Source organism: Ptychodera flava, chromosome 8 (assembly GCF_041260155.1).
Source record: "Ptychodera flava strain L36383 chromosome 8, AS_Pfla_20210202, whole genome shotgun sequence".
In the NCBI taxonomy this organism is placed as follows: domain Eukaryota; kingdom Metazoa; phylum Hemichordata; class Enteropneusta; family Ptychoderidae; genus Ptychodera; species Ptychodera flava.
Genome location: NC_091935.1, coordinates 10,073,218 through 10,087,722, shown reverse-complemented (window position 1 = coordinate 10,087,722; position 14,505 = coordinate 10,073,218). Strand labels below are relative to the sequence as shown.

Genomic DNA, 14,505 nt, shown 5'->3' with positions numbered 1-14,505 from the left:
CATAACCTTACAACATGTTTACCCTTTGGTTTAGATAAATCATTATCTATGCAAATTGACGTGCAGGAATTCTTGCATTTTCCATAATGAACTTCACGTCCTCACCATTGTCAAACAGTTTGGTAAAAATCACGCATATCTGGTTGTTTAAGGTAGGATGCACCTTGGGACAGATACATGGATTCTCCAGTTTTACAATGTTTTTCTGCCTACCACTTGCGGGGGCTGATTTTAAAGGTCTTGGTGTTAAAAAATTTCCAAGTCTTAGTTTTTTGGAAGTTAAAATTTTAGTTTTCTCCATAGAGTTAACACGGGGATGACGGCCATTTTGATTTTAGATATCGGTAAATGTTAGGTAATTTGTTTCTCTAGTAACAAAACTTTTCACAGAGACCCCTGAATTTTATTCTTGATTTAGTGAGAGAAAGGTTTAAAGTTTAACTAAGGAAAGTTTGAGGAAAAGTTGAAGTCTGTCAATTTTAGGATGCAGACTATCTTAATTTGGGCTTTAAGATGATTCTGATTAAACGGTAGCTGATGAGTTTATAAAAGGATGGTAGCTTTAACTTTAAATGAATTTCTCCCCTTGTCTTTGTAGCTAAACTACAGTTTATTGTTTTACTCCCCAAAGCATGTTGGGATACACAGTATTGAGCTTGTCAACCCAGCCTGTACATGACTGTGTAAACTGCTTTGTTGTGATTCAAAGCGAATTTTAGCCAATCTGGACAAAAAATTCAAATGTGAACAATAAAAGTTCATTTTTACTCATATACACGCCGTGGTCACAAAGTAAATAGTGAATGTTCCAACATGTTTCGGGGAGTAGAACAAGAACTTGTGATTAGACATACAGAACAAAATCAGAGGAAAAAACTAATCAAAAATTTCATCTACTGTCCCTTTAGCACTGATTAAAATTACTAGATCTTAAAAACTAACTTCATTATAACTTGATTGTAAGCTGCGAGATATCTGTAGAAAATCTTAGAGTCATGTAAATACTCACAGGGAATTTGTTTTTCAACATGTCTTTGAGCATCTTGAGCTTGTCAGCAGCTATCGGATTGGGATCAACAAAGACCGGATGATGTTCCTCTGGGACGCTGTCCAAGAACTTGGCATTGCGCATCATAAATAATGCTACATGAAATATAACGAACACAAGAAAAAAGTATTACAATGTTACACCTGGAGAAACACGGACCATCTCTTAACCTTTAAAGCGCCAAATCGGTTTATAAACCGACACGGCATTCTCACTCTCAGCGCCACGTCGGTATATAAACCGACAGTGGTTGCGTTCTATGCTTATGCCTAACTTAGCTATGCATTGCCGAACTCAGCCAGAAGAAGGGTATTCCTGACCCTTTGAACCCAGTTTAGTACCATATAAGGACTAAAATAATGACATCATGCAGCCTAACAATCGAAAATTCCAGTAATTTATGCAAACTTTCTTTAAAGAGGTCAGCGGTTTTCATGAATATTTAACCAGGTCTGCATTTTCACCCGTACATGGATACGGCCAAAGTGCATTGAACGAAACACGTACGTACGTTTTGACAGCTTTACCATGCCGTAGACACGGAAGATAACTATATTATGCCAAGCTACTGCCCCCTGGGTGATAGAAATGGCAGATTTTACAGTTTTTTTTGAGAGTATTTTACGGAAAAATGACACGATTTGCTGACCACATTGATCGTGATAGTGAACTTCGAACGTATCGGCGGCCAAGATGGCGGCACTGTGTGATGCCGAACTCTCGACATGGAACCCGAGGTTAAGGTTTTCGAAGCCAAAAACATGCAAGATTGAGAAATTTGTAAGGATTTGGTTAAATTGAAGTGTATTTTGTCGATTTTCAAGCGTTGGACTGCCAATAAGCTCCTTTAAACTGTTGATATTTGACCTCCGGCCGGCCTGGAGCGAGACGGCCATGACAGTCGACCCGGTTTGTAAATGAAATGTAGTTGTTCCGAACTGTTGACATTGCGAGACATTTCCTACGTGTTACGCATTTTTTTAACTGAAATAAACCGGACATGAAACTTTTTTCTCGATACTTAGTGGTTTCATTCCATTTCGTGGCGGATTTTGTGGCGTGCTTGTCAAAATACGTGATCAAACTTGGCGAACGGATAGACTAGTATTGTATGGTAGTACGAGTCTGTGACTCGATAAGCCACAGATAGTTACACACGCGTACGTGAATTAAACTAATGTAAGTTGGGTCAAACACCAAAATTAATCGATAAAAAGGTCAGTGAAATGTGTTTTTGTCTTCAACTCTTCATTATAATTATACTGGCGGTTCAAACTATACAGAGTCAGTTGAATATGCCCTATAGTTGTGTGCATGTGTTGCACAATAGTTACCCTCCATGTACAATATGGCACCTTGTTGTCTCTATGTATACAAATTAATTGTTTGTGTTTACAGGCAAACAAAACTATAATTGATTTGTTCTAACTTTGAAGACAGATTTTAAATAACAACAACAACAAGAAATCATATGATAGATAGTAAACTGATGACAAAGTGGATATGTACCGGTACACTGAATTTTTCTCTGGAAAATCATTTCCACTAGAAGAAATAAAATATATAAACAAGCAAACAAACAAATAAACAAACAAATACAATAGACAAGTAAAAGACAATGCTTAGGCAATGCAATCATGCCGATGCTCCATACACAGTAGCTGTCAATCTACATTTAGTGTACTGCATGTAAAATATATTTGTATTTTGTAGAGATGCATTTGCACAGGAAGCATTTGTATTATTTTGAAAGACACTAATTGTTTGTTTGTTTTTGTTTATTATTTACGTATGATGTTACATGATGCTGAAATCGTGTACCTGAATTTGTGTCTTTCGATAACACGAAAATTCTATTCAAGTTTGAAGGCCGTTGATGATATTTTATACATTTTTAGAAACTTTTTATCATTTTCAGTGAATTTTGAACAAAAAACGAGCATTTTAGCCCAATTTTACACCTTCAGCGTGTAATTTGAAACTTTTCATTGTCATAGAGATTTCTCTTCATATCCTGCGCTTTGGAAATAATAATGGGTTGTTAGGGTTTCTCGTCACAGAAAATGAACTGCACCAGTCTGAAAAAAGTGTAACATGTTGAGAAGTTGGGTTCAAAAAGTCCTTGGCCTGGCAGTTGCATTGCATAGAAAGTCTATGGCACTTTAAGGGTTAACTTCAGGAAACACTCAGACTGATATATTTGTTGAGGATATTGGACTTCCGTTCACAGTCGTCCCTTACGCAACAAACAATAACACAGTAAGTTGCAAATCAGTCCAGTAACAAACCATGTACCGGCCATTTTACTGAACCGTGGCACATGTCTGTGTCAGCAGAGGTGGGCACAGGGCTGTATACAGTGACATAAAGACATCATAAATAATTCCATGCATCACTATGACATATGATTTTGGCTAAGAGGATGGACTGATGTCTATCAGACCAGATTTGAGGATTTTCAATGTAAAGATCAGCTTTTGTTTCAAAGATGACAACCTGGATTTTACTCACAGTTTGGATTGTCAACTCTGTATGCTCCGTGTATGACTTCCATCTCAGTCACTGACAATCCCATCACCCATCGGTACTCCTCGATGACGCTCTGTGGTACTTCGTTACGATTTGGAATCCAACCACATCTCTCACTGGAACACAACATGCAAAAGTTATTATGTGCATCATCTCGACCAATGCAAATCATGATCACCAAAAGGTATACATAATTATATAGATCTTCCACTCATTTTATGAGATTCCAAACAAGGGATGTGTGAAAGGTAGCAATATTAATAGTTTTTTACGTCAATACCAAAGAGACTTTTTTCTACAGGTATTTTCATCATGGATAAGGATAGAAATACAAGAATCATTCGTAGAAATCTTTGTGTTTGACTCTCTGAGAGATGTAATTTTTCCCACCAAAATTTTGCACCAACATTTTATCAATTTCTATGAATTTTTCTGCAATCGTTTTGATAATTTTGGACCAAATGAACATCACATTTCGTTAGTTACAGTTTTTAATCAAAATTTTGGCAAAAATCTGAAAAAAATTGACTGGGCTATATTTTCTAAAGACGAAAAAAAAATGACTTTAGTGCTCAAACGGTTAAAGTGTTTCAGGCATAATAGAGCCAACAGTACAATAAATCATGAAACAACGGTTGAGGAGTACAATAGTGCGTTGCATTGTCACTTAAAAAGAGAAAGGGACTTTTAAAGCTTTGATTGAAATCATCAGTATATACAATATACATGTATTTTCTGGCATTCTTTTCTCTATGTCAAGATCAACAGTTTGTTGAGTTCAAAGAAATTAACATAGATATGAAACACCTTCACATTACAATATTTTAACAAACATTTATGATTAAAATACAATAATCATAGGTAGGCAGTTAACACAGATGTGAACAACTTCAAAGTTTTGAAATTATAAAACCTTTGCAAAAGGGATCACTGGGTGATGAAATTAGCATGCATCAAATAATAAACTTACCACACAAACCTTAGAAGGGTGTGTGTTTCAGGACTGGAATTCAGCAAACACAGAGAGAAGAGGTGTACACAGAGAGACAGGGTGACGATTGCACAGAAAAGAAAGAAAATATTAAACTAATGAAGATAGATTATCAAAGAGTAATGAATATTATTCGATGTAAAAGATGTGAAATAATTAAATTACACTGCTTGAGTTAAATGTACATGAAAGAAATCTTGGAAGGTTGGAGAATTCACCAAAGTGATCTCAGGAGTGTAAGTATTTTAAGTTTTACCGAAATCATTGTCCCAACTAACTTGTCAGATATACTTGGCTAAATAAACATAATCAATACCAATAGATAAACAAACATGTCCCTACATGTAGCAATTACTGCAATGTTGGTACTTTGTACAAAGGCATATGAAATTAACGTTTCAAGACAATCTGCAAAAATGGTGACTCAAAGCTAAATTATACATTTCAAGAAAAGGCTTACTTACACGAGTACAGAGTGGGGACTGATGAAATCTATTTTCTTGGGCAAAAAATAAATTGTGCTGTTCCGATAACATGGTTTTCAAAAATAGGGTAGGTAGGTTGCAAGGGATTTTTTTTTCAAAAATATTTTTATTTTTAAATACTTACTTTGCAGGGATTCGGGGTGGTCAAACACTGGCCCCAACATTTCCAGAAAAAACGTATCATACATATAAAAGGAATAAAAACCTAAAAGAAGTCCTTGTTCAAGTGAAAATCAAATGCCAGGTAACAAACATGTGATTTTAGCGGTTTTTTTCTTTCTTTTGTTTTACTTCCGTGTTTAAGTAGCTCTGAAAAGTTAACGGTCGGCAGGCTAAAAATAGAGTAGGTCGGTTATCAGAACAGCACAATTTTCTTTTCTTTGGCCTTATCCGTTCTCTACATGAATTTCAAAGTAAATGTCCTGATTTCAAAGATACTCTTAATGACAACCTTTGGTGCGGTACGTGCCTTTCTAATTCATTTATTTCAGATGAAAAAATTCTGCTATAGTGATTTATTTTGAGTGCATTCTGGGTAAAGAATATGGCAAAACAGTTGTACAAAGACAAAACTGTTTTGTCCATCCAACGCTGTCTCTGTAAATTTACAAAAAAGGGCTGAAAAGCTTGGAAAGATATTATTTTGAAACAGGGGAGAGGTGGCAATGTTAGATAAAGGCTTGACACGAAATGGATTTTTTTTTTGAGAGTTACATTTATATGATAAAGATTACTGACAGAGAATGGACAAAATAACTTAACAAGATGCATTACAGAACCATACTGAATTCAGCACAATGCTGAATCCATTAAATTCCATAGGGATTGAGGTACAGAGAAAAAGACAAATGTTATTGAAATCATTTTACAGTCAGACTTTAGTGTGTCTTCAAATTAATATTAGAATTTTCTTTTTACAAGAATACCAACTTTCTCACCATCAAGTTTTTGGTATAATTCTACTGTTTTTTGTTGTTACATTGCATGTTTTTAAGAGGGAAATGGGGTGATTGATTATATAATTTTAACCTGTTCACCCCAATTCCCTGTGAACAGGTCGACAATCACCATAGATATCAATGGGTTTGGGCCAAACCATGGTGGTGAAAGGGTTGATGTAATTTCCTGAAACTGAAGATTTTATTTTGTAATTTTTGAAGAACAGTAGCAGTGGGAACAAATAAAGCAAAACTATGTATTCTTATATTTCTTAGTGGAAAACACATCAGCAACAGATGAAATTGAAGATACCTGGGCAATTCAAACACCAATGTTTCCGAGATGGAATGTTTAAGAGAATTAATTTTCAAATTTTACCTTGTCAAATTCAGAAAGAAAGGCATGATATTGTCTGAATAGCATCTGTCGATTTCACCCAGACATGTCCGCAGTGTTTCTTCTGTGGTTGTGTCCTTTGGCACACCCTGTTGATAGGAGAGATATCAGTCAGGACAAATAGAGATAAGACAACATGACCAGTATTTAAGAAATGCAAGCAGCTTTGTAAAATTGATCGCAAATTAACATCTTCGACATCAAAATATTGAGTAGAGTTTGCACCAGTACATGAAGTACTTGCTATGATGTTGCGACATGAACAAAATGTTGAAGTCTCACCCCACTTTTCATCTGAACCTCGATAAGATTTCTTTAAACTTTGTAGATAAACTTTATCAAAGAAACTGATTTAATTTGATGGTAGAAAGATGTAAAAGGATAATCATCATATAAAGAAATTGTTTTATTTTTCAATTACGTGGATTTCATATGTTTCTGAGATACAATGAAGCAAATTCTGTCTCTCTGTCTGAAAAGTGGGAACCCACAACTAAACCAGAACATTTACATGTAAGCTACGATGGATGTACGGAACTTTGCGCCATCAGACGTACGCGTAATTACGTGTAACTAAACATCTCTAATGTCCAGGGTAAGAAACTTCTGATGGGAGAGTGACGGTCACGTGGATATAACTTACCCATCTGAGATCACAGTCCACAAGATATAGTCTTCTCTTTTCACACCAGACTCTTAAATCTGGAAACACCTGTATGAAATCCATGCATTACAATAAGATTACTGTAACTTCATTTCAAAGTTGTAACATTTGTATGAATGAAAATCAAGAGATGAGACATCGCCATGGTGTGCACACTATTTCAATTACAATTACAGGTTATATCAGCAGGACAAACAAACGCTGAAGAAAACGGGGCACCTTTTCTGTCATTCAATGGAAAGGTTTTCGAAGAAATGTCACACAGTAATTAAAACACCTAATTAAAACTGCAATAAAAAGTTTTGGGCGGGGCGCTAACGCGGAGATGTATGACACCAATTTTCACCATTCGGAGAACTTCTGGAAATGTATTGTTTATGACACATTCTCCACGGGTTATGCGATTTATTGAAGTACATGTTCGTCGTCTTTGAGTTTGCAGAATTGAATAACGTTGACAGTATATAGCCTTGATATGTATGGGAAAATGTATGGTGCGTTTTTTACACCGACAATGACAACTTTTGCGGTATTTTTTGCTATTTCCATCATTTTATATGACTCGAATCTTTGGTTCAAAGTGAAAGTTCGGCATGTAAAATGTTTTATTGAACAAGACCGCATCGGTCAACAGTCAATGGTCTATACGTCTCATGGTCGCTATGGAAACCAGCAGTTTCCAAGAACAGCAGGCGAATTCCTCGAAGCATTATGCTCCCATGAACTTTGTAGGACCACGGTCCCACAGAGGGCTTTCAATTCGACAAAATGGAATTATTCACGTTTTTTATCTGTCACTTCTGAACGTCAAATAATGTTGACCACGAAATTAGTTCAGTAAAGTCACGTCAATTTGTAAATTTTGGTACATTTACATTTCAATGTATGTTTGACTCGTCATGAAACAAAGGTCGCACTTCAGGTCCAAGGACGTTCACGCAGGAGACACTATTGACTCGAGTCTACCCTGAAAATTTTTAACGTTTTTTAAAGCCGATATATAGACGCAAGTTGCTGTGAAGACCAGCAGTCCAAAACTGACAGAAAGAGTCTCAGATTTAGTTCTTTAGTGTGTATCGCATCGATATAACTTTTAAAAAAATGTTATGCTTTTAACTTTCTACAAACTATGGAGGGACGGTACATCGTAATACAATACATGACCTGTATAAATGTTTAGAACTTCTGTCGTCATATTTCCCGGTCGGATAAAGCCACCTGCTTTAATTCACCGAAACCTAGAATTGTATTTTACACGATGACTACAGAGGCAGATTCAGGCTTAGCGGTAGCCATATTTGCTTGGAAATGCCCGATCGGTTTACAGTTTGCAGTCTGAATACTTTCGCGACTTATAGGTCATTTTGGAACTGGGTTTTCTCGTTTCACATTCTAGCATCTCAGTGCCCGGTTTAGTCGTAGAGTGTACTACTAACCCTCTTTAAACACAGTGCATGCGTGATGGCTCAGCACACGCACCGGACAGACCGGGGATGTATTTTTGTACATCCATGGACCACGGTCCCTCTACAAATCTCGGACTTGGCATCTCAGCAAAATGGTTCGCCGATTCGGCTACCATCGAAACTTCAGTCCGATTTTTTTGCGACAAACACAGCAGAATTAGCACAAAAAATCAGTAAGCCAATGAAAACACTTGCATTTTCCTATGACATCACCGCTGACTTTACTTCAGTATGATAGTGACTCGATATTGCTAATTGCAGTGTATACTATTAGACAGTCGGATCCACAGCAAAGTCGTTCGTGTAATTGTAAAAAGTTCAGGACAAAAATACAAGCTGTTGATTTCAGAAACAAATTTTATTTCGATGCCAGTTGTTATTTTCTGGTCGCTCTCGTTTCCTTACCTGTGTAAAAAGGATGCGTTGTTTCAAATACAACAAATTGACCGGGCAACAATTCAAAACTTGTTATTCTTCACTCTCCCTAATATAAAATGGTTTACAATGTGGTGCTTCTATGTATCAGGTTTCGCCATCATCCTTTAGCTCATGTACGATGTCTAACTCTACGGCAAATGACGGACGAATTCATTCAGAAAATTCCCCTGGCATATTGCATAACAATGTGGTCTGTGCCTGTGATATTACTAATACGTGTCATGAACTTTATTTATAGTAAATGGCCACAATAATGTTCACTTGTTGCAATTTTCACAAAGCACGTCCAACCACGGTCTACTACAGAGTTTCAGGTAGATTTTTTCGGAGCTCTACGCATACTGTACGCATGTGATAATATCTTACTGTGACCTGTCTACGACTAAGATTTTAGAGTTGCCTTTGGCAGACAAAGAGAGTTTGGAGCTGGTTTAGGACTCAAGATTATTCAGTTACTCCCAGCCGCCGCTATTTCAGTTAGGCAAGTGTAGCAATGTTGTCACCGACAACTACCTCTGCGCGCACATTTTTTGAGTTCAATACCCGCATTGTGCGGGCACATTTGTTCAGTGCGGGCACAGTGCTTGTAAAGTGCTCGCACAGTGCTCCTAAAATGCTGGCACTTCACACCCAATTGTGCTGGCATAATGCGCTAAGAGTGCTGGCATTGTGCTCGAAAATGCCAGCACAATGACAGGTTCTGCGTGGACTGTACAGTAAATCAGTGAAAGTAACACAGTATTTCTTGATCAATCTCTGATTTGAACACAAATTTTGTTGGGACAACAATCACAAAACTGATAGCTGAGAAGATTCTGTAAGCCATTCCTACTTGCTACAATTAATAGTGTGATGTATGTATGATCCAACACGGAATGACATTTCCTTACCTCTTTAACCAGAGTCTCTCTCTCAGCATGGAAGTCACGGAATGTCGACGACACAAATATCCGAACAGTCTTCCATCCCGACCTCCGGACCACTAATTTTCCCTTGTGAGGTCTACTCTGGACCGTCTTTTTGACCTCGTCCCATGTTTGCAAAACTTCTGCCTGGTAACTGTGAGAAGAGCCACACCCCATTCTTGATGCTTTTCACTTTCTTTTTTTTTGGTTTCTCCTGAGAAAAGTAAAAAGAAAGAAATCAAAATATTATTTCAAGTTCACTGTGAATTTATACTTTTGCTGTACAAGCGTGCCAACAAAGTTTGACACATGATTTAATATATGTCAAGAGCAGAAAATTCAGGGAAACATCAAGAACACTTACAGGATTTCTAACAATCCTTACCACAGTCACTTCCCAATAATTAAGGAAGTGCCAGTATCCAGATCTTTGTGTCTTAAAAAAGTGAATGGATATTTAATACCTGTCTTAGCTGATATGACCAGCATTTCCAATAAAACCTGTGAAAAATTCGTCACAGTGAAATAGAAATACCGAGAAGAATGCAACGATAACAGAACGCGGGTCACCGTAAGCCCCACTACAGGAGGTTCTCTATCAGGTCTTAATACAACAAGGAACTGTGTTGAATCTTGTGTTTATGATTTCTGTGCCTTTGCTGTTGATTTTCAATGTCGTAGGTCTCACTTCTAGGCTATAAATTTTCAGAACAAGAATGTTTCATTCAATTGTGACAACAATTTGCCTTTTTGTTTCATTTATTACCAAGCAGTTAAAGTGACAACAGAGGGACACAAAGACATCTACAGTCAATACGGCCTGACAGTAGATTTTGTGAGTTTAGGTCATCTGGGAAAAGGACCTTACCTTGGGAGCTAGTCTTGCATGCCGGACCTCAAAACTGCATCTGCACCTGATCTGCACCACAAGCGGCAAAGCCTTGAGCTCTGAGCAATGGCTCTGAGCGACGGCCAGCCACAGGCACTACCGACGCTCACGGCTCAAATCAAGTGCATACACTTACTGGCAGGTTTGAGGTCTGGCACGTGAGACTACTTGGGAGCTTGCTGGGTTGAGTTAAGAAAATAAGTATGTGTCAGGTCGGGTCAAACCATTTGGTGTGGTGGGTTGGATTGAAATTTGACAAGTAAAATTTGTTTTCGTGTCGGCACTTGGAGACCAACTCGGAACCCTTGTTTAAAAGGCTGGACTTATCTGCATTGATTATGAATAGCTTCTCTGTAAGACAAAGGTTGCATTTCTTTGACACATTTGAGTAACTACTTGCTTTCGAAAGGATTGACCATGATATATTAAACGGTTTGTCCTGAGATGTTAAGTGACAGACATATTTTGATAATTCTGTGCTGTTGGCGTGTGCCTTCGGAAAGATTGGACATGATTTGCATAGCTTTTTTTAAATGTGTTGTCAGTTAGACCCATGCAATGTTTCACCTCATTGGCATCGCTTGTAACAGTAGCTTTATAGATTATGGATTTAGACTGGCAAGCCCCCTGGAGTGGGCAATTGGTCTTGATGCGGCATTTACATACGTCAGTGAGTTTTTTATCATTGCGCTGGGTGACCCGTTTGTTGTGTGATTTTATAATATTGTCCATGTTCTGCATGCAGCTGTAGCTTAATTTGACTGTATTTGAGAACTTTATGTAATTTGCAATCCTTTGGGAAATGTTTCTCAAGGAGACGGAAGAATTCCTTTCTGATGTTGTTTTCACACTTTCTTACTGTAGGGTGGGTCGAACAATGTAATTCTACGCTGTCTGCTTCTTGTTTTTTTTGCCTGCTTGTCAACATGTGTGTAATTTAACTGGTCATCTACCCACTGGCCTTAAGTGCCTCACTGTAAATATCACTGCATGCCTTGTTGAACAGACTCTCATCACTGGATATGGAGAGATGCGCTTTCCAACTGTATCGGGGATGTGTTTAATTATGGAGGGAGGGTGGTTGGATTTCTTATTGACATATATCGTGTTGTCGTTAGGTTTTCTGTATGGGTAGTATTGGCCGTTGCTCAAGTTTAGAGTTATGTCAAGGAAGTTCACGATACTTCTGTTTACATCGATGGTTACTTTCAGGCCCAGGTCATTGAACATCTTTGATAAGTCCTTTTTCATTCTATCTGCTTTCCTGCCAGTGCCGTTCTTTATTACACCCAAGCCGTCATCTCTATATAGACCAATATTGTTTTTATCGAAGGATGAAGCAAGTATGTTGAGAATATAAAGCCCAACTAGTTCACATACCTCAGCTCCGTCGTAACTTCCCATTGTCACATCATACAAATTTGTGCTATCACGTTTCATCCATGGTACACAGTCATCAAAAAGGAGTGATTTCCTTGAAAAATGTATCCATGTTATTAAAGTTATGCACCCAAAGGGTGCGCCGAAAAATGCAACTGAATGATGAAATTTGTGGCTGGCATGATGCATTTTAGGCAAGTATGTGCCCGTGTCGAAATTCAAAAACACACTGAACCCCCTATTGGGCATTTCAAAAACATGGTGACCCCCCTATCACAAAAGTCAAAAACAGGGTGACCCCCCCCCCCAAATCCACCGCGCCCCCCAGGCTGAGAAACTGACTAATCCCTAAGTTTGCAGAGAGTCCAGTGCAAAGCTTTGTAGAATGTGCTCTTCAGCATCAGAAGGGCTTTGTCAAGATGGTACATGTACTGTACATGTATTGAAACTGAATTTATGAAATGGTAATAAGCCCTGCATATACCATACATCCTTGCAATCTTTCCACATCGGTCCAACCACAGACAGAGGGTAAAGATGTCGGACCAAAGACTACTGTCTATGGTCCAACATCTTTCATCAGCAGTCATTGTTAAATCATACAGTGTACATGTATGCGAATGAAAAGTGAAGTGCAGAGCAAATTTTGTTTTCATCTGTATCTAAGTCATCAATGCATAGATATTTCCTCTCTATCGTCTATGGTTTGTGAAAAGTTGTTGATGGTGTGTATCTGTTTCAGTTTCAGTTGAAATGTGATGACAGTTTACTGGTACCACCCTCCAGACAAAAGTTGTCTGGTCTAGAAAAGGTGCAGACAACTTCCACACGAATACTGAGATGCATATGAAAGTACCAGGTATTACTGGTGCGTGTGATGCATGTAGTGAAAATTACATCAAGCAACCAAACTTATATAATGGAATGCCAATTTGGGCAGAATAACTAAGATAACACATGGCTCCCTAATACTCGATGGAGCTGACGTGTCATTGGCTATTGAAGCCTGGTGCTACACAACAAACTTGAATATCTATGGTTTGAGGGTATCCAAAAACACACCCTATACTTGTTGTTTGTTATTGTCGTTGTCTAGATATCTACTGACAAGAGTACAGGGTGTGTGACTTATGTAAGCCACAGACACTTTTGAATGCCTATGATGTAACTTCAACAAATAAAAGGTACACTGTCGCCTCCGTGGAAGATCGCATCGTTGCTGCGAACATTCGTTGGCTTTAAAAGATTTCACAACACATCAACATGTCTAGCTTTTAATACTTTTGTAGTCAAATTACACGTTCTTTAGTCAACCGGGAAAACAAAACAAAATAAAAACAAAAAAGGAACAATATGTTCATGGTCGTACGAAAATGCACCGTAACTCCATTATGTGACTGGTTTCGCACCAGTACACCGTGAATGTGTGTATAGTCATCATAGTGTCGTGTTTATGCTGTCTAGGATATCTTTACTTTACTTTACTTTATTGCCCACGAATTGTCAGACATAATGTACATTATTTGACTGGGACACAAACCTTCGTCCATATTATTAAGGCTTACCTATGTCGCAAATCTACTGAAAGCTGTAGCCCTTGGCGCAGTTCTCAATGTGATTATCGAGATGTCACAGTTTGGTTTATCGACCGTGGAGTTACAAGCAAGAAGACTGCGCTGCGACCTGCAGTGGTACTTGCTCGTGATCGGCTGCAAACAGTGGTGTGAACAACATGCTTTCTTGCTTGGAATGATTAACACAAAAATAAAGCACAGATTACAAGCTTCACACACATAAACATAAGCCTTTGGTTTACGATACGATACAGTAACTTAATTTCTGCTCTCCGACGTCCATTCTATTGCTGAGCTGTGACCTCCCTGTGTCAAAGGCCGGGTGAAATGTCTGGGGCGCTGCTGGGCAAGAGTTCTGGATAGGCCGTCCAGCGAGGGGTATTTTTTGGTCTGACATCAAGTGAGAATGATTCGAAAGTGACCGATGGTATGGTTGCCGATAAGCTTAGCAACCGATTTCTCGTCGCGGTGGATTTCGGTATGAAAAGCCCGCTTGTATCGACTGGTACGGTGCATGCAGTACTAATCTACTATTGCACTCGGGCTGCAGGTGACATGGTAAAATGCGTGCAACGGACATATTACGAGCAAAGGACACTCACCCGATTGCCCACGACACGATTGGTCAGTCCATAGAGATACTAAGTGAAGGCTATCAAATGCAGACTTGTCGAACAGAATCTCGCAACGCTACCTATTAGACAGTAATTAATCCAGGTTGGACTCCGTGTTGTCTTTTCCAGTCGTTGTCGTGGAGCTATTTTTGTTTCCGTCATCAGCACACAAGCGTCTTTAGGTGTG

The 14,505-nt window shown here is 38.4% G+C and overlaps 1 protein-coding gene across 3 annotated transcripts in view; it reads right to left on the bottom strand.

Annotated features, from left to right (window-relative positions):
* The window catches only part of LOC139138432 (telomerase protein component 1-like), a 19,520-nt gene extending 5,015 nt beyond the window's left edge, over positions 1-14,505 (bottom strand). Inside the window, exons 1-7 of one of the 3 annotated variants that reach the window (XM_070706817.1) lie at positions 14,303-14,505; positions 9,847-10,072; positions 7,032-7,100; positions 6,371-6,477; positions 4,548-4,580; positions 3,560-3,693; positions 1,010-1,143 (exon numbers count right to left, since the gene is read on the bottom strand). In XM_070706817.1, the coding sequence (XP_070562918.1) occupies positions 1,010-1,143; positions 3,560-3,693; positions 4,548-4,580; positions 6,371-6,477; positions 7,032-7,100; positions 9,847-10,038 (669 nt within the window). In that variant the 5' untranslated portion in view covers positions 10,039-10,072; positions 14,303-14,505. Of the gene's footprint in view, positions 1-1,009; positions 1,144-3,559; positions 3,694-4,547; positions 4,581-6,370; positions 6,478-7,031; positions 7,101-9,846; positions 10,076-14,302 lie in introns of all 3 variants that reach the window. The other 2 variants (XM_070706818.1, XM_070706819.1) reach the window with 2 other exon arrangements.